Here is a 20,101-nt window from a genome sequence, read left to right as displayed (position 1 = left end):
AAATGGGGGCTCTTTCTCTGAGGGACCTGTAATAGCGAGTACTGAAATTTCCTGGACAATTAACCTATCTGAGTCTACAGTAAGCAAGACATGGCTGATAAAGGGAGACAAACATATCAAGCGATGGAATGTCCGCTGTTATGTTGTTCTTGAACTGTCATGCACAACATTTTCCGGGTTGGGGCACGCACGTCACTTGCAGATCTCCCGAATTATGCCCGGATGCCGTAAGTACAGTACTTTACAAGCATGCGCGCTTGTCGCGTCAAACAAGCTTTCTGCAGCTCAGAGTGCTAAAGTTAAGTAGGTCCTACTGTCACATTAGCTATCATAATAGTGCCTTTCACTATGACCTTCCATACAAGGTAGTCATGGACAGGGAATATCATGGCAGTGGCTATGGAGGGGGAGGACTCGGGGGTGGAGGCGGATACGATGGTCCTCATCGTCGGCCCTTTGGAAGAAGTCAGTGAATCACCCCACACCTTGCGCATCAAGTCCACTTGCTGGAGCTCACATACTTTAACATTTTGCAATGGCGTGCACTGATTCCGGAACAGGGCCCGTCACAGACTACACCTCTTCGATGGTACAATGGATGCGACATCGGCAACCCCGATACAAGGGAGGAGGGCGTATGGAGATGGAGAGGCCAAGCCCAAGCTACATAGTCGATGTATGTAGCTGCACGAGAATCCAAGCTACAAGCAAATCAAACAAGTTCTGACCCCTCCCATTGAATAGATGCTCCCGCCTTCTGCAAAGCTCCAAAACGCCGCCGATGCCGTACCTGCGAAACTCCTACACTCTTCTCTCAACAAAGTCAAGCATCCAATCAACGTCGTGAAATGGACACCCGAGGGCCGACGACTGTTGACAGGCTCGAGCATTGGAGAGTTTACGCTATGGAATGGCATGGGCTTCAACTTCGAGACAATCTCACAGGTAGGTGATGTCTCACATGGTGATTTGGTAGATCCGGCTAACGTTTGATTCTTAGGCACATGACAGCGCCGTGCGAGCAGCGGCATGGTCACACGGCGAAGATTGGCTCATTTCCTCAGAGCAGCATGGTGTTGTAAAGTATTGGCAGCCTACGTTTAACAATGTCAAAGTAGTTCAAGCCCACGGGTTCAATGACGCCGTTCGTGATCTCGCTTTCTCACCCAATGACAGCAAGTTCGTGACCGCATCCGATGATAAAACCCTCAAGATTTTCGATTTCGCTGGAGGCACCGAAGAGTCTGTGCTTACAGGCCACAGTTGGGACGCCAAGACCGTGGACTGGCATCCTTCCAAAGGCCTGCTCGTTTCTGGATCAAAAGATCATGATGTGAAGTTGTGGGATCCGCGGACTGGCAGATGTCTCACTACGCTCCACGGGCATAAGAACACCATCTCGAGGACGAAGTTCGAGCCGAACAGAGGGCAATTGCTCGCTACGGCGGCGCAGGATCAAACAGCTCGTATATTTGACCTACGAATGATGCGGGACATATGCCTCCTCCGAGGTAACCAGGACAAGATCGCGACTTTAGCTTGGCACCCTATCCACAGCTCGTTACTATCCACAGGTGGCGCGGATGGCAGCATATGCCACTTCCTTCTTGACGAACCTAATACACCACCTGGCGTGGCGGCATCGACGTCTCTACCTCCCTACGACAGCGCAGACCCAGCTAGCGCTCCCGCGCAAACGATATATCCAGCCCACTCGATCAAATACGCGCATGACTTTGCGGTCTGGTCCATCGATTGGCACCCTCTGGGCCACATCTTAGCCTCAGGGTCCAATGACCGTGCGACACGTTTCTGGACACGCCCAAGGCCGGGAGAAACGGATTGCTTCAACGACAAATACCACCTGGGCGATGCGGCCACAGAAACGCAAGGAGCCTGGGACCGACGAGGCGGACGAAAGGTGATGCGCGAAGAGGAAGAGCAAGAATTAGAAGACGAGGCGGACGGGCTGCAGGATCAAAAGATGCCCGTCAAGCAGCCTGTCCTGCCTGGTATTCCAGGCCTCAATATGCCCACTAATGGCACAAGTGATGGACCTCCAGCCCGACGATACCCAAACATACCAAACATACCCCCTCCACCTCCTAATCTTCCAAACGGCCTCGCAGGGATGGACCCCGAACAGTTCAAAGCAATGCTTGCAAGCGGAACTCTACCTCCTCCACCTCCGCAGTTTGGCGGTAGCCTACCACCACCGCCTCCGAACTTCGATATGTCGAAACTCCCTCCCGGTCTACTACCGCCAGGCTTCCAGCCACCTCCTGGAATGCCGCTTCCTCCGCCCCCCAGTGGCTTTGGTGGCTTGCCAGGTATCGACACTGATGGATTAGGACCTGGAGCTGGAGGTGTTAGGAGGAGGGGGCCGCTGCCGAGTCAGGAGCAAAGCTTGATGGAGGAGCAAAGGAGAGGGAAATATAGGATCGCGAGATAGGGAGGTTTGGCGTTTGGATGCAATTCAATATGTGGAGTCCTGAAGTGAGCAGCTTCGCGAGGAGGATGTGATCAACGCAGCACCAGGGTGCCAGCTTTAAGCGTGGTCGATACCCGTGTAACCATAGATGGAAGCGCTAAAGAAAAGACTGAAAGATTATGTCTTCCCCTCGTTCCTTGTACAAGTAGCTACGGCGGCCAGTATCTTCGTCCCGACACTAGGTACGGACGGCAGTCGGCACCTTCTCCAGGATCCTAGACTCCTATATACAATTTACGAGTGGAGTCTACTGTGCAACAATACTTCGAAGGAAACGACGACCTGCACTTTGGCAGGAATAGCGGTCTTAGATCTCTTGTCGTTTAACTCTTCATTTCCCCAAAACCTTTACGAGATACGCGTCCCGAAAAGAACACCGTATTTGTTCAAAGGTATCAGTGCTAAGAAACATCCTGTCTTGATTCTCCGAAAGATTGGTCGAAAGAATTTCATTGTTTATCGTTTTCGTTAGAGACTGACCACCCTCCATGGTTTGGTACATCCGCTTCTTGAAATCCCCCAAGCTTGACCAGAAAGGCCATGTCCGAGCCCTCATCACCGTAACCACCGACCTCGGCGATGACTTCTACCCAGCAGATCTTACACTCCACGCCATAATCGTGACGACTGAGTACGAAGAGGATTGGATGCCAGGCTGGCAGACTGTGAAATGGAAAAGCGGCATGCGAACTTTGTGGATCGACATTGTTAATTTAGACGCCGGTCCATCGGTGGATTTGCGGCTTGTTGTGAGTTCGGAACAGAGTAGACAAGGGAACACTCTATTATTAGATAACATTTTTGAGATCCTCAGCGTGTGGAGCGATACATTCGACTGGGAGAAGAGTCAAGCCAGCAATGTGGTTGAGAGGAGGTACAGAACGGACTCGGGCCATGAAAGAGCGGTATTGGAAGAGACTGGCGAAAGTATCGCCCGACATATCTGGTGAGCTCGCTGCTCATGTACTGATTGCTACGGTTCGGTCATCTGACAGACGCTACTAGGGACGCAGGAATCGCATTGACTGCTTTCCTAAGCACACTTGTTCTACAACCAAGGCCGACATCTGATCTCGCCAAGCTCCTCCAGAGAACTACCCCTCGTGGTCTCAGGATACTGGAATTGGGAAGCGGGTGTGGTCTCGTTGGTTTACAAGTTGCGGACCTCTACTCCACAAGTGACGTCCTCTTGACCGATCTACCGGAGGCAATGGATGTTCTGAACCACAATGTCGAACATGCGAGGTTCGTCTCCAACAGGGGTAAAATAGCTACCGCGGTCTTAAACTGGGATGAACCGCTTCCTGAAAGGGTGGCAAAACAGCGGTTGGATCTCGTGATCGTGTCTGATTGCACGTACAACCCCGACAGCATACCCGGGCTTGTAAAGACATTGAGCTCGATCGCCATAAATTCCCCAAATGCTTCGGTTGTCGTCTCCATGAAAGTTCGACATGATAGCGAAGCCATTTTCTTTGAGTTGATGGTAGGTGCCGAGTTTGCTGAGGCTGAGCATACTGCTATTCCGCTACCTGATCGGTATAGAAGCGAGACTGGGCAAGAGTTGGAGGTGGTCGAAGTTTATATGTATCGCAGTCGAAAGTCCGCACAGGATGGGTGGAATGCCGGAAGCAAGACACAAGTTATAACACATGATCAAAGCTAGGTCCCGCGTTTCTCTCCGAGAGGGCAGGCTGCTCGAATTTAGTCCTTCAGCACTTATTTGCTGCTACCACTCTAAACCCGTGTCTTGTACCCGATTTGCTACGAACCATTGCTATGAACGTTTCGTCGCATGTCACGCGCTTCAATTGTTTCCAACGCCGCATGAAAATCTTCACTCTATGCGCCGCGCTTGGTCCATCCGCATGACGTGTTCAAACCTACCGGCAACGACAGTATATGAATTTTTCGTGCTTGGCCCTTGTTTTCTTTCTCTCTCCTATGAAAAAGGTCTGGCATACCGCTATCACGGTGACGCGCCCACTGCTAAGTCATGCTACCTGTTCAGCTCGCCTTACTCAAATCCATTACTATCTCGGCACTTGGTCTGCAGCTTATTCGACCAATATTACCGGCACAGCCCGATTCAGCCGCTGATGTAGCTTTACCAAACGGGCTCCGTGCGGCGGCCAACGCCTCTCACCTATCAAATTCGTCAAGTACTATGCCCCGACAATGGGATGGTACCATTGCGTTGTCACTCCATGAGTTCAACACATCACTCCCGTCCCCTTCATCTAATGACCCATCTCAATTATGGGACGATACATACATCTCAACGTTCAATATTTCCGCTGGACCTCGCCCAGCGCCTGATTTACCTCCTTTACCCCGCGGATGGGGAATCGTGTGCAGTACAGGACTCGGCACCGGCATGAGCCCCTCAAGCTGCTTAGAGGCATGGACACTACTTCCAATCACCAAGAGAATACTTCGTTTTGGGCCTCGCGACGCAGCGAACACGTATGATGTGGGGCTCCCAAAACGGTATTTAAGCTGTAGGTTACGACATCCGTCCATGCCTTTGGTGCCATGCTGACGGTATTGTAAAGCTGATGGTACATGCTATATTGAGCCTATGCAACTGCGCAGTGACATGGTAGCTCACGTAAAGCCGGCTGAAGCAGGCATTGCTGCAGCTTATGTCATTCGCCAGTGTGTGGGTGGCGGTCCAGCACAAGGCGGTGTTACAAATAATCTCGGTAGGTGGCAGTTGCAAGCTCTCGCGCTCGGATCCGGGCGGTCGCCCATTTTGCTGATAATGGACATCCAGGAAGCGGTGATGATCTCGCCGTAAGAGTCGCAAAGTTTGTTCCTGGAGTGGTGTGTAGTGCGCAACCGTACCCGCGTGAAGCCATGGTTCTCAACGCTTGTGGGGCCATTGTGGACCGAATGGAGGCTTCTAAACAAGAAAGAATCTTTGCACAGCAGGATATCCATGACCCGAATCTGGAAGTTTCGCTTCCTGCATACTATTCTGCCCCAGCCGAAGGTAGTACATATCCCATCTCCCCCATCTAATCTACAACAGAGCTACGCTGACGGTCAGTCCGAAAGCCCCGATATGCGTACTCAAAGTTACGGGGAGTCTGCCTCGGCAGTTCGCCAACTGGTATAACATCTGGGAGGCCGCGACTGCCATTACTGCAATGTGCATCAGGGAGGGAAAGGGAGGATACTGGCAGGGGATTGGTAAGTCAAAAGTCGTTTGTTCCAAAGCTTGAGGGGTTGCAAAAGCTGATCTTCTATTAGGGGCAACTGAGAGCCTTGCCGTGAGGATGGGGAAATATTCAGGTTGAAGCTTCTGCTCGTGCGGCTTAGCTCTTCTAAAGCTATATATCTGCTCGTGCGGCTTAGCTCTTCTAAAGCTATATATCTGCTCGTGCGGCTTAGCTCTGCTAAAGCTATATATCTGCGAAACGCCTGGATCCGGCTTGCTAGTACGCGATGGATATAGAGGTTTCATTCACTCCTGTCCTTCCTCTTCACTCCTGACCAACTAGACCTTCGTTCAGACTCTTCGGCACGATCCTGGACAAGTTTCAGGTACTCGTAAATCATGTCCAGTAGCTCAAGTACAGCTTCACCGTTCTCCCCTTGCATGAGATACGGAACGGGACCATACAATGCTCTTGACCTGGCATTCCGCTGTTCCAAGGTCTCTATGCGCTGCTTTTGTTCTTCAACTTCCACGTTGTAACTCTGGTTCAAACGGTCGGCGACATCAGCTTCCTCTAAGATTCTGTACCATACTTCGTAATCGACATAGCGGGTGGCCGACCAATTTGAAAGACCAGCCTGGTAGTGACTTAGTCCCTTGCCTCCATCTGTGTATGCCTGAAGCATTCTGGTCAGGATAACCTCGCTCAGCCAGGCTTGACCGGGTCTCCAACAGGAATAGAGGATGACTTGTTGGAGTCTGAAGTCTGTACCGAATGAGTCAATCATGAGAGCATGGAACAGGTTCATGATGTAATTGGACTGTACATGCTTTGCATGATGACTCTTTAGTCTGTGACTGGGACGTTTGGCGTAGCCTACCTCGGTGAGAGGTCTCGCACATGGAACATGCAGTCGTCCAGCAGCCTCGGACACGGCAATCATCGTCTCCACTTCCCTTACGAAATGAAACAGGATCTCCCTCCTTTTCTCGTCAAGCTTGAAATGTCTATCGGGGTGTTTGGGGTCTCGTGATTTCCAGTCCGTATACCGGCGTAAGCCTTGATGCACGTGATGTTGTAGCCAGTCTTTCTTCGGGAAATGGAGACAATCAATCCTCCAGATCCACACGAGATCGGGGGTGGAAGCCGATAAGTTCAAGTAACGTCTCATGCTCATCATGACGACACGCAATTGTGCCGGGGTCAGAGCCGTGCCCGAATGATCTGTGAAGAAATTTGCATAAGTGCCAGGCGTGAGTTCGTCCCTGGCGGCTATGGATCGCAGTTCCTTCTGCACGATGCTACCTTGGTTCTCCGCCAATGATGCCACGTTCCCGCATATACAAGCTTCCAATAGGAGGGGATCCATGGACCCTAGCATTCGACGACTCCTAATTACCGTTTGCCGGAGCTTCTCCTCTCGTGCTAGCGGTAACCGACCAGCCTTCAAGTCCAGTCGAAGACAATACTCCGTCATTTCGGTGAGACCCTCAGCCTTCCATAGATGCATGAGTTTTTCCTGAAGCTCATTATGGTGATCCTGGAACAACATCGGGAGGTTAGGGATTTCGTTCCACCATGCAATCAGGCTCCAATCGACATATCCAAATGCTTGGCCAGGAGCATAAGCGTCCCGTATTCGGCGTTCCCAGTAGACTAAGGTAAGTTCCAGCATCTTCTTGCTAGGATTTCCTTGCTCTGTATCATGAGCCAGATCTATGGCTGCGCGCCTGAGGGTCCCGCACTTTTTGCCGACATGAACGTAAGGTGTAACAGCCACGTTGCTGTGAGCTTTGAGGTAGACGATGAGCCACAATGTGATGATAAGACCCTTCACAGCATGACCAGTCCTTTGTCGATTGACTTGCTGCAGGATCTCTGTGTTGTTCAGCCTAGACAGACAATCCGTCAAACCGGCAATCGTGTGATGACAAAGAGCGTAAGTGCCAGTCTGCTGATGTAGCTCCTCACAGAAGACAAAGCTGGCTGTGGAAGCGAGCTCTTCTCGCGTGACAGAAGGTAGAGGATGAGATCCAGTGGTGTCCGCGTTGAACTTGTCAAGGTCTTTCATCTTCGGATACGCCGTAACCTGGGTTGATGGATCTGCCTCGTCGTCGGGCTCCGATCCAGGAGCCTCCGATGGTTCCACAGCACCCAGATCGGACTCGTCATCTGAGTCATAGTACTGTGGGTCATCTTCCCTCACCCCTACGTGGGTGATGGCAAGTCGAGCATTGGCTTGCGTCTCTTCAAGGATGTCGTCTACTTCATCATCACCTTTGCGAAATTCTTCAGGCACGGGAAGCTCCGGATGATGCTCTTCGTAGTAATCACGAACCAAAGTCTCGAGTCCGATCATGTCTTCACTCGACTGCCATGTGAGATCGCCAGATGACCAACGAAGTTGGAAAAACGTGTCACCTGTTGCGTTGACGCTCGCGTCGATGACCTTTTCGGGGTCATCTCCGATCTCGTCTCCAACTGGGGCTGGCTGTTGATAGCCGGGAGGTGGAAAGGGCAAATCAGTCTGCTTGACGTACACGATCCTTGGTGGATTCTGCATTTTGTGATTGCTTGTCCCGTCAAAGAAGACGTCAAGCAGATGGAGGGGAATTCACATCAATTGATGTCAAGAAAATTGTCAGGTGCAGCTACTTTACGATGATCGAGTTTTGGCGGAGAGATCGAAAGGCCCAAATATTGGTGATGTAATGACTCTCCAAAACCTCACCTTTTCTCCCAGTGCCGAGTGGAAAACGTGACGAAACAGCAGCCCTCAAAGACACAAGACTTCCAAAGTTGGCATCTTCATGGTTCTTTTCTTCAGAAAAGATTGTCTAGTCACTCAGTGATTACGGCACTCCTCTACGTGGTTCCATCAGCCGATGAACTTCTTGTAGATGCTGAGATTCCTTGAAGTTGCGGTCACGGTGATCAACTCAATCTTCTTCAGCCAGGTCACCTTCCCAGGATTTCCCACCAAAAAGGTATTGAGCTTTCCTCGTTACGCTTCCACACAGCATACTCGTCCTTCCAGGCGCCTGATTGCATCCACACAACCCTCTGTCAGTTCCGTCACTCGATTCTGTTCCCTAGGACATCCTAGCTACTGTGGATCACACTTTACCGCGGTTGCTAGAAGATCATCCTCTCAATCACACTTATCGGTACAGCATGGCGAGTCAGAATCAGCCACCAATTCTCTACGATTGCTATGCTGTGCAGCCAGTTGACATCGTTCACGAACCTCCAATTCTTCAAAAGCTGGTCGTCTCACAAGATCCTACCCCAACCGAGAAACTCCTCATCTCATTGCAGAACATCATCAACCAGTACTCCTTGAGACTCAACGAGGTAACCAAGGTGGACGTGTCTGATAATTTCGACACACTCCAAGATCTGTGTCTGTCCGTCGAAAGGCTCCAAACCGAAGCCCAGTCGTCACTGGACAAACGGAAAGCCGATGTGAAGACGGTAAACAGACAACACGCCGCTTGCGTCACGGTCCTCCATGACACGATCAAGTCCTTTCGACCGGCCAGCGATGTTAGCCCTATCACGAGAAACATCGCTGACTGCTCCAAGGAGATACAGGCACACCTTAGCACTCTGACCTACGCAATTACTGATCTCAAGGACCATGTCGACCAGCTCAACTCCGATTTAGATAGACTTCGCTCGAGAGAGCAACAAGCATGCCTTCATCGCAACCGGAATATCGAGCTCACGGACAAGGTCGTACGCCTGGGGCTCGAAGCAGCGGAACTAAAGGGTACCAAATCTGACCTATACTTGCAACTACAGACCTCTCGCAACAGTGGGACTGTGGGTTAGTGGGTCCATTATGAGGCCATAGCGTTGGTGGCTGTTTGATCAGCCGTTCTGTTGGTACCCTTGTTGGTACCCCTGTTGGTACCCCGGCAAGGGGTTGGGGACAGGTGTCCAGTACGAGCTATATAGCCACCTGTTTTGCACCTATCAACGGCTCTTCATTCGATTTCGTCTCTTTCAGAGCCATATCATTTTTCTTCTTCTTTCATAGTTGAGTCTATACAAATTAGCCTTCATTTAACTATCATAAGCACTATCCAACTACCACAAACACACTTTATACTCTTACATATTTCGTAATAGCCCCCGCCGCTGCTACCAGGTCCAAAAAAGCGGTTAAACGTGTCACCCCCGCCTCCAAAGTCACCAAAAAGACCTCCAACGCAGCCAACAAGGCCAACAAGGCCCCCAAGGCCAAAAAGGCTCCCAAGGCCACCAAGGCCAAAACACCTCCCCCCCGCGAGGACATCCTCGTACACGACACGTCATCGGGTACCATGAGCCCGGACCAGGTGGATGAAACGCCCCCACCTACTATCAAAGTAGATCTTCAAGAATTGATAGCCCAGCTATCCAAGGTCCAAGAGGAGCGAAACAATCGCCATCCTCACGAGGGCAGGGTTCATAAGTCACGCCGCCACCACCGCCGCCACAGCCGCAGTCATCGTCATCGTCACTCGAACACATCGAATTCGGACTTATTCGACTCTAAATCGGACTGGGAGGAAAGAAGAGGGGTTCCCTTTCGTTATATAGAAGATAAGAAGCCCTTTCTTAGTATTGCTAAAAGGTTCCGAAGTGTGAACGTCAAGTACTTCAAACAAATCTTCTTCGGGACCTTTAAGACCAAAAATTTCGCCAAACTAGCTCACATATACACTACCCCGGCCAAGGAGGATAAGGACGTCAATGGCCATAACCACATGATGCACTGCTTCCATGTGTACTCGGTAGCCGCTGGCCGCTTTGCACACGTCAGCGTGAAGGAAGGCTTGAATGAGGCCCTGCATGCGTATGCTATTCGCCTACTACGGCTGCCCATCACCTACAGATTTAACTCCATCCTCGCTTACCACCTCGCCTTTGTTACTGCACGTATTCAGGGTGATTAAGACGATCCTAAGGCCTGGGAAGCGGACGATCAGAGCTGCAGGGACCTTCTCGTGCCCAAAGGGACTTATGCGGGCAATAGCAAGCCAAATCCCGGTGCGCCTAGCCCCAGCAAGGTTGCCACCGGAGGAACTGGAATTTGCAAGAATTTCAACAGAGGTAGCTGTTTTCGCGAGCGCTGCATCTACTCACATGTCTGTATGATCTGTCAGCAAAATCATTCGGCAGATAAGTGCCCCAAGGCCCCAAACCCAGCTGTGAGTAGCTCCAATCATTTGCCACTGGGTAACCGTGTTACCAAGGCAGAATAACTCCCAAGGCACCCGCAGGTGCCCTGGTCGCTGCAGTGCATATCTGAGGGGTTCCCGTACGCGCTGTACGACCCACTAGACCCGGACTTACCCTACCAGGGACCGTTAATAGTTAACGATTAGTTCAAATGGTTGAACGATCACCCGGATCTGATATTTGCCAAGACCATTTCGGCTATTCTTCGGAAGGGCGCTAAGATAGGTTTTCGAGGCCATATCCCAGCCCATCGCAGCCAAAATCACCTATCAGCACGTCAAGCACCTCAAATACTATCGGCGGACCTCCAAAAACAGCTCCAGCAGCATCGCCTAACCGAGGTTGACCCTCAGAACGAGCCCCACTACGTCTGTTCGCCACTCGGTTTAGTACCGAAACACGATGGAGGTTGGAGACGAATTCATGACCTCTCATTCCCACACGGCCACTCAGTTAATGACGGTATCCAGGCGGAGTGGGGCGCATTGGAATATGCTACATACGATGACGCAGTAGTAGCACTGCTGTAGAAAGGCCCAAGGGCCTAATTCGTCAAAAGAGACCTCAAAGACGCCTTCAGACACATACCCGTCGCTATATCGGACCAATGGCTACTTGGTTTCAATTGCGATGGACGCTATTGGAAAGAACGATATCTATCGTTCGAACTACGCATATCACCGTTCCTATTCGATCTCTTCGCAAAGGCCCTTACTTAAATCTTAATCGCGATCCTTCTATAAGAAATAGTGCTCCACTACCTAGACGATTTCTTCGTAATCCTTTTATCAGGTGATAACGCAACTGCATACGCCCAGCAGTTCGACCAGCTATGTGGCGAATTAGGCCTTCGGATTAATCACACGAAGGATGTTGTGGGTTTCATAGCCGAGTTCCTGAGAATCGAATTCGATAGCATTCGCATGCAGGCGAGACTCCCCCCGGACAAGCTGGCCAAGGCGAGAACCACGGCCAAAAACCTCCTAAAAAGGGCAACCATCTCACATCAGGAGCTCGAGTCAGCGGTCGGCTTCCTCTCTTTCGCTGCCAAAGTCGTGATTCCAGAAAGAGCATTCTTAAGGCGACTTTTCGATGCCCTTCGAAGGCCTGCGGTAATCGTACGGATCACAGGCGACATGAGGGCAGACTTACTATGGTGGGACACCTTCCTGGTGTCAGAATATCAGGTATGGTAGAATAAGTAGTGTGTAGATTGCATGAATTCTTCTATCTCAGGACTCCCCTGGGCCAGTATTTGTACCCCTCACAAATTAGGTGGTTGTTCCAACAGGTGGCTGGGAGGAGGCTGGGAACCTTATTTCGACACTCCCCTGTGACCTGCCTCCCCTAGCCCAATCAAAAACATGATGCTATACCCAAATCTGATACCGACAAGCCTTCCTGACCGTCACCGACAAGCCTTCCTGGCCGTCACCGACAAGCCTTCCTTCACCGACAAGCCTTCCTGGCCGTCACCGACAAGCCTTCCTGGCCGTCACCGACAAGCCTTCCTGACCGTTACCGACAAGCCTTCCTGGCCGTCACCGACAAGCCTTCCTGACCGTCACAAGTTAATAAACGCTCCTTCTTCACCTGGTGCCTCTTGATCCTGCTGCTGTAACTCATCCCATTTCCGCTTCCGAGATCTCTTCTCAATGGTCCACCTTTCTTGCAGCCATTCCGGGGCCAATTCCGGGTGCAACTTCCAACAAATATCCGCTTCGTGACCCTTCCCACAGCGAGGACATACCACATCGTTGACGATAGCCTTTCCGCTAGGAGTCCTCTTACTCGGATGCCTGGTTATTGCAACTAGCCCTACTCCCCCAGTGCCCACAGTGCCTATATCCAGGGTCTTTTGACGTCTCTCCTCCTCTAGCAGCATATTCCTCGCTTTATCGGCAGTCATCCCCGGCGTCATAGCCCAAATTTTGGTGAAATACTGAAATCCTTCTGGGAGAGTCATGCCGAGACAGAGAAGAGTCTGTTTATCATCGTCAAGAACCACATTGGTCCCTCGAATACGTTCCTCCAGCGTCTTGATGTGGGTAAGATAGTGAGTCATGGAGTCGAAATCTTCGTACCGGAGCGAGTAGTACTCCCGGGTCAATCGCATGAATTCGGCGTCCCCTTTCGGGGCATAGATATTGGCCAAAGAGTTCATCATAAGGTAGCCATCGTCAAAAGCGTTAGCCTGAAGTTTCTGTTTGACGGGGCCACTTATGGTAGGGGTAATGAGGTCTGCAGCCTCCATTGCTGAATTACGCCATTTGGCTTGGGCCGTGACTGATTTATCGGAATCCGGGGCCTCTTGAGTGTAGTTCCAGAGCTTTTTACCTCTAAGAAGGGCCTTGATATCGATAAGCCATTCAGAGTAGTTGTTGTCCGTAAGCTGACGGATAGGTGACTTGAATGAGGAGGTTTCGGGGTCCATGACTGGCTAGAATAGATGTGGAATAGCGGTGGTATCCTAAGCGTCAAGCCCGGGCTCATAACCTGTCAGAATATCAGGTATGGTAGAATAAGTAGTGTGTAGATTGCATGAATTCTTCTATCTCAGGACTCCCCTGGGCCAGTATTTGTACCCCTCACAAATTAGGTGGTTGTTCCAACAGGTGGCTGGGAGGAGGCTGGGAACCTTATTTCGACACCTGGAGCACTGGAATGGCGTCGCCTTAATACGCCACGTCGATAGTCGAGTCACGTGGCACATATGGACCGATGCGTCTGGAAAATTCGGTATGGGAGGCTACATTCTCGACCATCCCGACCACATTCAATCGATTCAGCTTAAAGACGTTTTCAGCATCAAAACAGCCACACGTCACCGTTCCAAAGATATATAATTCAAAGAAATGAAGGCCGTCCATCACGCGATGGAGCTGTGGCTACATCAGTTGCGAGGATCTCGCTTGATTCTCTACTGCGATAACGACGCATACGTCAATGGATTACGCAAATCCTCCATGCACGGGCCAGCCATAGCCCCATTGCGCGATATAGCTATGCTGGCAGCTACTCACGACATCATAGTAGTGCCCACTTGGATATCTACGAAGGCTAACCAGCTGGCCGATAATCTGTCACGTTTTCGGTACCGAAAAATCGCTAACGCATATCCACAGCTGAAAGGTCTCATGTCTCCGCTGAAATAGGGCGAGACCCACCAGAATATTGGTACAATCAGACCGCATTGCCCCGAGAGGCCGCACGACTTCTCTGATAGGGGCTTGCTACCAAAACCAGGAAGACATATACGACTCCAGCAAGATCCTACACGACCTATTGCGCACTGACAGGGATCCAACCTCCCTTTCCAGCAACTATAAATGCCCTCACGGGCTGGATTGCTGACCTAAGCACTCGCCGCGTCAAGTCGAAGTCTATAAAGGCGTACCTCACCGGCCTCAGGTCAGCCCATGTGGACATGGGGTTCGATGATCTCTCAGTATTTCATCACCCTCAGTTACAACGCATCATTGCAGGTAGTCGACGTCTTCGTGACGAAGCTGACACGAAAGAAAGGCGTCCAATCACCAAGGATCTATTGCTTCAAATCCTTCCTCATTTCGATAAGTCAACCCATACTGGGGCGACTCTATATGCCTCCTTTTGCCTCGCCTTCGCGGCATTCCTACGCGTAGGTGAGTTTACTTACAGCAAGCGAGACCTTCAACAGAAGGACTTCGGCGAATGATTCCTCACACGTCGCTCGGTGAGGCTGTTCGATGATCACCTGAAACTTACGCTTCCAGCGTCCAAAACGGACCCATTTCGCCGTGGGATTACACTCACGGTGGCCGTATCAGGCGATAACGCATGCGCAGTCAAAGCCTTACGTCACCTTTTCAGATGGGAAGCCCCACCTAATACACCGCTATTCCAGCTGAGGGGCTCCTCCTTCACTAGGGAGGCCGTTACCAGCAACCTCCGCGAGGTGCTGACGTCACTTGATATTGAGGGCCATTATTCAGGCCATTCCTTCCGCAGAGGGGCTGTAACATTAGCACGTGACGCCGGCCTTAGCAATGACGAGATCCAATTGCTAGGCCGTTAAAAGTCAGATTCCTACCGCCTATATATAGTCACTCACCCAGCCTATATACTCAGAGCATCACTACGGTATCAGCACCTTCCAGCCCGTCCGCGCTAGTGCTGTCGGTCCCTACTACTTACTGCGGTAGGTATCATCAGGAGTTCTCCTCGAGACCTTCACCCTCTTTAAACGACGTCTTAGGCTGTTTGGGAGTTTTCTAGCGCTGGGGGGCCTTTTCTAGACTATTTGCATATCCAAAAAGGTCTTAGCTACCCCAGTGTTGGATATACCCAATCATCTATCTACATATCTACTTGTGCATACGTTATTTTGTGTATAGCCTCACTATTTACAAGCACTAATCGCAATAGTGGGACTATGGGTTAGTGGGTCCATTATAAGGCCATAGCGTTGGTGGCTATTTGATCAGCCGTTCTGTTGGTACCCTTGTTGGTACCCCTGTTGATACCCCGGCAAGGGGTTGGGGACAGATATCCAGTACGAGCTATATAGCCACCTGTTTTGCACCTATCAACGGCTCTTCATTCGATTTCGTCTCTTTCAGAGCCATATCATTTTTCTCCCACCCACCCACACCTGTATATAGCCTCATTTCACTCCAGGGCATGTCGCTCAGACATGGGAGTTTTCTAGCGCTGGGGGGCCTTTTTTGGACTATTTGCATGTCCAAAAAGGTCTTAGCTGCCCCAGTGTTGGATATGCCCAATCATCTATCTACATATCTACTTGTGCATGCGTTGTTTTGTGTATGGCCTCACTGTTTGCGAGCACTAACGAACACATGCGGGACAAACTCGAGAAGCAATTCCCAGAAATCATCGAGCAGCTGACCAATAATCAAAAGACGACAGTCGAACACTATGAGAAGGAACTTCGCCTGGCACTAGATCACCGGTTTGAGTTCCTACAGACCTCCGTTGTCGATCTCAACGCGAGGATTGCTACAAAGGATCTCGAAAACTTTCAACTGAAGAATCAGCTGGATCAAGCTTCCACTGTGGCAGAGAAGCTGAGAACAAGTGAAGAAGAGTACAAACAGCAAACGCTCGAAGTGCGCAACCAGCTCTCCACCTTCGAAGAGCAGTCCAACCATAAAGTCCTTCAACTCCGCAATCAGCTGTCCGCTCTTGCAGAGCAGTCCACACAAGAAAGGACTAAATTGCGCAACCAGGTCACCCAGGATTCCTCCGATGCGCACGAGCTGAGAATCTGTAACGCCGAGCTCCACCATCAGCTCTCCCAATATTCCATCGCTGCAGAGTCGTTCTCGTCATTTAACAATGAGCTCCTCAACCAATTGGACCAGACCATCACTGTTCTATCTGAGTTGAAAACAGAGAGGCTTGAGCTCCGCAAGCAGCAATCGCACGATGCAGAGCTGTCCACGATGCTCAGCGCCCGACTTCAGCAGGCTTCCGAAGACACAGAGTTGCTCCGAGTACGAAACACTGAGCTCGACGCCCGACTCCAGCAGACCTCCAAAGACGGAGAGCTGCTCAAAGTACGGAACACCGATCTCGACACCCGGTTCCAGCAGGCTTTCGAAGACATAGAGCTGCTCCGAGCACGAAACACCCAGCTCAGCATCAACCTCCAGCAGTCTGCCCACGATGCAATGCAGCTAAGCACCCGCGACGATGACCTCAGCATCCAACGTTTTCAATACTCGAATGAGCCAAACTCACCACCTCCCTTTCCGGGACATACCACCACGCCAGCTAGGCGCACATCTCTCGCCGCGTTCTCCCCCGACAACCTCGTCTCCAAGAAAAGGGTTATCGGTAAGCGTGCGTCGAAAGGCCAAGGGAGTCGAGCCTCGATCGACAGTGACAGTACACAGTCACGTTCTCCAAGCGAAGTATCCCTTGTCTCTGAACCTTCCCTTCAACGGCCTATGGTTGTCACGACTCACGCATCCTATCCGCGGGATGCAACCACCATTGGCTGTGTTCGCATTGACGCACAGGATGTGGAACAAGGAAGATGGGCCCCTGGCGTGTCCGGAGACCTCCAAGAGCTGATCAAGGATTATTTGAAGTGGGCTGAGGGACGGAAAAAGAGTCATCTCCGCCCAAAGGTGGATCAGTTGAAACTATCCGATATACAATGTCACTGGCATGAGCTCGCGCGTCATGATCGACAACGGGTCTGTGAATGGGAAAGGAATGCAGATGGGGGCAAAGATTGCTATCATGCTTGCTTGTGTTGCGAGTCTCGTGGGCAGCTTTGCTGTATTCTGGAGAGCCAAAATATGTTGGTGTTGCTGCCATTGTTGCCCTCTTCCCGGCACGACAAACGGCACGACCTGGGTCCTGGTCACCGTTCTTACTGGGTAAATGATGTTCATTAGGAAGCTGGGCTTATTTCATGTATATTGCATGTATACCAATCAATATAGCTGATTACGCTTGACAATTAAACGTAGCCTGCGAAGCAAAACCATCATCAACAAGTCATACTTTTACTCCAACAACATGCATTGTCACACCCTTGCGCACTGCCTTTCCCACTGAATGTCTGATATACAGGCGGAGAATTCACGAAAACACGTTAATTCTACTTTCCATTTCATAGACCGGCTTTTGCACCGATGTATTGCATACTCTCGATCTGAATCAACCCTTCGATCTGAGCTACCCAACGATTTCAACCGCTAGGCCATTCTCAGGAGGGATTCCGTCATCCGGGATTGGAGAGACAGAAACTCACTTTCTAATCACCTCCTTCACCTTACCACAACAACTCTCTGTCGTACAATATACTACGTTCTTTCTCGTTGCTTCCCAAGTCTCTTCTAGACAGCACAGACCATACGATCTTTACCAACCTTCCGTGTCGTTGCGAGTAAAGATCTTGTTTACTGACTCTACGAGCACACCAGGCGGTCCAAACGCTCTTAGACGTTTCTTGTCCACATCATGCCTCTGAGACGGGAAAAACAAGACACGCATCTATTGAAGAATCTGAAGGGTGAGAGCACAATGACGAACATATCGATCGTTCGTGCTGCGCAGGACGAGCAGATCAAGTCGAGCAAGCCGGTACAAAAAAGCGGTGAGAAGGAGGACAACGACTACGTTTTCCGTTCGTATGTTTCCCTGTCAACCACTACGTTTTTTCCATCACTTCCTACTTCGAAGCCCGCAAAGTTACCATGCTAAATGATAATCAGACGTCTCAAATTCAAATCCCGGGCCATTGGTTCCAACATCGCCGAAATACACCGCCAAATTTTTGCAAAATCTGCTGTCGGGCAGAAGGTCCTGGAGCTCTTCGGAGCCACGACTGCAGACGACAAGTTTGACGATCTGACCCGCAGGCTGGAAGAAGCCACCAAGCAGAACCAGGTTTTGAAAGCCTTCTGCGATACCAAGACACATGAAAAGGACGACACGATAGCCGTTCTCCAAACTCAGATAGGAGAAGGCCAGGTTGAGATTGTCCAACTCGGTTTGCATATCACCCAGCTCGAATTGGACTTCAGGTGTAAGGAACGAAGTCTTCAAAGCAAAGCGGAAAATCTCCAAAACCGCCTGGATGACGTGTTCCGCGCATCTCAGATTCTCGAAAAGTCATTGGATGACCTGCAATCCGATAAATCTGAGCTTCAAGGCAGCCAGCAGGCTTTAGAGTATGGCATGTCTGACCTTCGAACGCATGCTTCATCAGACTTCCCCAGGTTCACCCTGTCGCAATACAATATTCACTCTCGCATTCAGTTCCTATACGGGAAGTCCAAGGCCATCGTCGACTTCGAAAGGAGTCGGTTCTACAACAAGAAGCCGCTGGCGATTCTACGGGTACACGACGTCCCCAGAATCCTCGTCTCCCACATCAGATCCTTGGACCATGGTGCCTACCCAGTAGACTCGGATGTTGAATTGTTGTTCATGGAGCTGTGGTCGATGTGGGAGGACCCCGCCAGCATGTCTATAGGTGACAAAGAGACTCTGTTCTGGCCGTTGTATGAGTTTTGTTGGATAGTCATCAAACATCACAACAAGCCTTGTACGCCTCTCCACCAGTGGGTTATCTTACAGCTCATCACCGCGCTCGTCGTTTACGGTTTCTCGGATGGTGTCTCCGACGACCTTGATGAGGCCATGGCCAATATTCTGCAACTCCAAACCCAAAGTCTAACGAAATTCGGCCAGATGGGGCTCGAACATCTACGAAGGACTATCGACCACCGATTGCGTTTCGTACATCCCCTCTACCCACTCCATCTCACGGCACCCTTTGCCTCAGAGCCGCACTGCACAAGGCAATTCCAATGTGAGGATGTTCGAAACGAGGAGAGATGGCATGCCAGTTGTACCTTCTTCGAAGAAGACTCTTTCCATCTTGTGCTATATAGCAGCAACGGGGACGTTACTATGAGGCCTGTGGTTATCTTTAATGGCGAGGCTAGAAGGGTTGGCTTTGTGGGGCGCGGCGCTCATCCGTATTTGCTGGTCTCGGTCAAAGAGGGATTGAAGATCTGGAAGGTGGTTCCGACAGATGCGAGAGATTTCCTGGAGTGGTCAGAGACGAGAAACATTGATGTGACGCAGGAGTTGCTCTCAGTCATCGACGAACAGATAGCGCACCATCCATAGTACTTAAGGCTCGAAACCTGCTTTCAAGATTTCCTCTTGGGACTCGCACTGGTCAACATCTTTCTTGGAATCTGCTACTGCACTATGTGTTATAGCTACTCCGCAGGTGGCAAATTAGCATAGGCTTCACATGGTATATAAGTAGCCTACATACCACTCCATAGCTACTCAATCCTTAATCCTCCATCACATCCAACAATCTTTCTTGACGTAACTCACGTAGCGCGAGCGTAAAATGACGCTCTGTTGGAGAGGAAAGGTGTAGAGAAAGTTAAGATATGCATGGCACCATGTGGGAAAAGCTTTAATTTTTATCAACACCGAAGACATTGCTCGTATCAGTACAGAAGAAAGTTGCGGTTACGAGTTATAGGAACAATTTTCAATGGGAATGTAGCTTACCAAGATTGAATTCTCTTGGAAGTAGATATGTGACTTTTGGGTCCAAACGGTTCGTACCGAATGTTCTATGTCCTGTACCCGCAGGCGTGTCGAAAAGCGCATCCTGACAAGTTCTTTGGGAAGAGGCCTTGGATGGTCTAGGATCGCAGTCGAGGGAAGG

The 20,101-nt window shown here is 50.6% G+C and overlaps 7 protein-coding genes across 7 annotated transcripts; 5 read left to right on the top strand and 2 right to left on the bottom strand.

Moving 5' to 3' along the window:
* Positions 1-371: 371 nt before the first annotated feature.
* Positions 372-2,452, top strand: HO133_010254 (uncharacterized protein; the record flags this gene model as incomplete). The annotated part of the gene is made up of 4 exons (XM_037301109.1): positions 372-465; positions 561-676; positions 745-945; positions 1,001-2,452. 4 exons carry the CDS (start codon positions 372-374, stop codon positions 2,450-2,452), a joined length of 1,863 nt encoding a protein of 620 aa, XP_037153926.1.
* Positions 2,453-2,979: 527 nt separating this feature from the next.
* On the top strand, positions 2,980-4,157 carry HO133_010253 (uncharacterized protein; the record flags this gene model as incomplete). Its single annotated transcript, XM_037301108.1, has 2 exons — positions 2,980-3,418; positions 3,487-4,157. 2 exons carry the CDS (start codon positions 2,980-2,982, stop codon positions 4,155-4,157), a joined length of 1,110 nt encoding a protein of 369 aa, XP_037153925.1.
* Positions 4,158-5,956: 1,799 nt separating this feature from the next.
* On the bottom strand, positions 5,957-8,218 carry HO133_010252 (uncharacterized protein; the record flags this gene model as incomplete). Its single annotated transcript, XM_037301107.1, has 1 exon — positions 5,957-8,218. One exon carries the CDS (start codon positions 8,216-8,218, stop codon positions 5,957-5,959), a length of 2,262 nt encoding a protein of 753 aa, XP_037153924.1.
* A 611-nt stretch (positions 8,219-8,829) lies between these two features.
* HO133_010251 (uncharacterized protein) lies at positions 8,830-10,598 on the top strand (the record flags this gene model as incomplete). Its single annotated transcript, XM_037301106.1, has 2 exons — positions 8,830-9,484; positions 9,790-10,598. 2 exons carry the CDS (start codon positions 8,830-8,832, stop codon positions 10,596-10,598), a joined length of 1,464 nt encoding a protein of 487 aa, XP_037153923.1.
* A 1,850-nt stretch (positions 10,599-12,448) lies between these two features.
* HO133_010250 (uncharacterized protein) lies at positions 12,449-13,318 on the bottom strand (the record flags this gene model as incomplete). Its single annotated transcript, XM_037301105.1, has 1 exon — positions 12,449-13,318. The coding sequence occupies one exon, from the start codon at positions 13,316-13,318 to the stop codon at positions 12,449-12,451; it is 870 nt and encodes a 289-aa protein (XP_037153922.1).
* A 2,404-nt stretch (positions 13,319-15,722) lies between these two features.
* Positions 15,723-17,360, top strand: HO133_010249 (uncharacterized protein; the record flags this gene model as incomplete). Its single annotated transcript, XM_037301104.1, has 2 exons — positions 15,723-17,087; positions 17,340-17,360. 2 exons carry the CDS (start codon positions 15,723-15,725, stop codon positions 17,358-17,360), a joined length of 1,386 nt encoding a protein of 461 aa, XP_037153921.1.
* Positions 17,361-17,859: 499 nt separating this feature from the next.
* On the top strand, positions 17,860-19,539 carry HO133_010248 (uncharacterized protein; the record flags this gene model as incomplete). Its single annotated transcript, XM_037301103.1, has 2 exons — positions 17,860-18,029; positions 18,114-19,539. The coding sequence occupies 2 exons, from the start codon at positions 17,860-17,862 to the stop codon at positions 19,537-19,539; spliced, it is 1,596 nt and encodes a 531-aa protein (XP_037153920.1).
* Positions 19,540-20,101: the final 562 nt, after the last annotated feature.

This window comes from Letharia lupina, assembly GCF_014066315.1.
Source record: "Letharia lupina isolate WasteWater1 chromosome Unknown contig_8, whole genome shotgun sequence".
NCBI classification, from domain to species: Eukaryota; Fungi; Ascomycota; class Lecanoromycetes; order Lecanorales; family Parmeliaceae; genus Letharia; species Letharia lupina.
The sequence above is the reverse complement of the archived record's forward strand: the minus strand, read 5'-3'. Positions and strand labels throughout refer to the sequence as shown.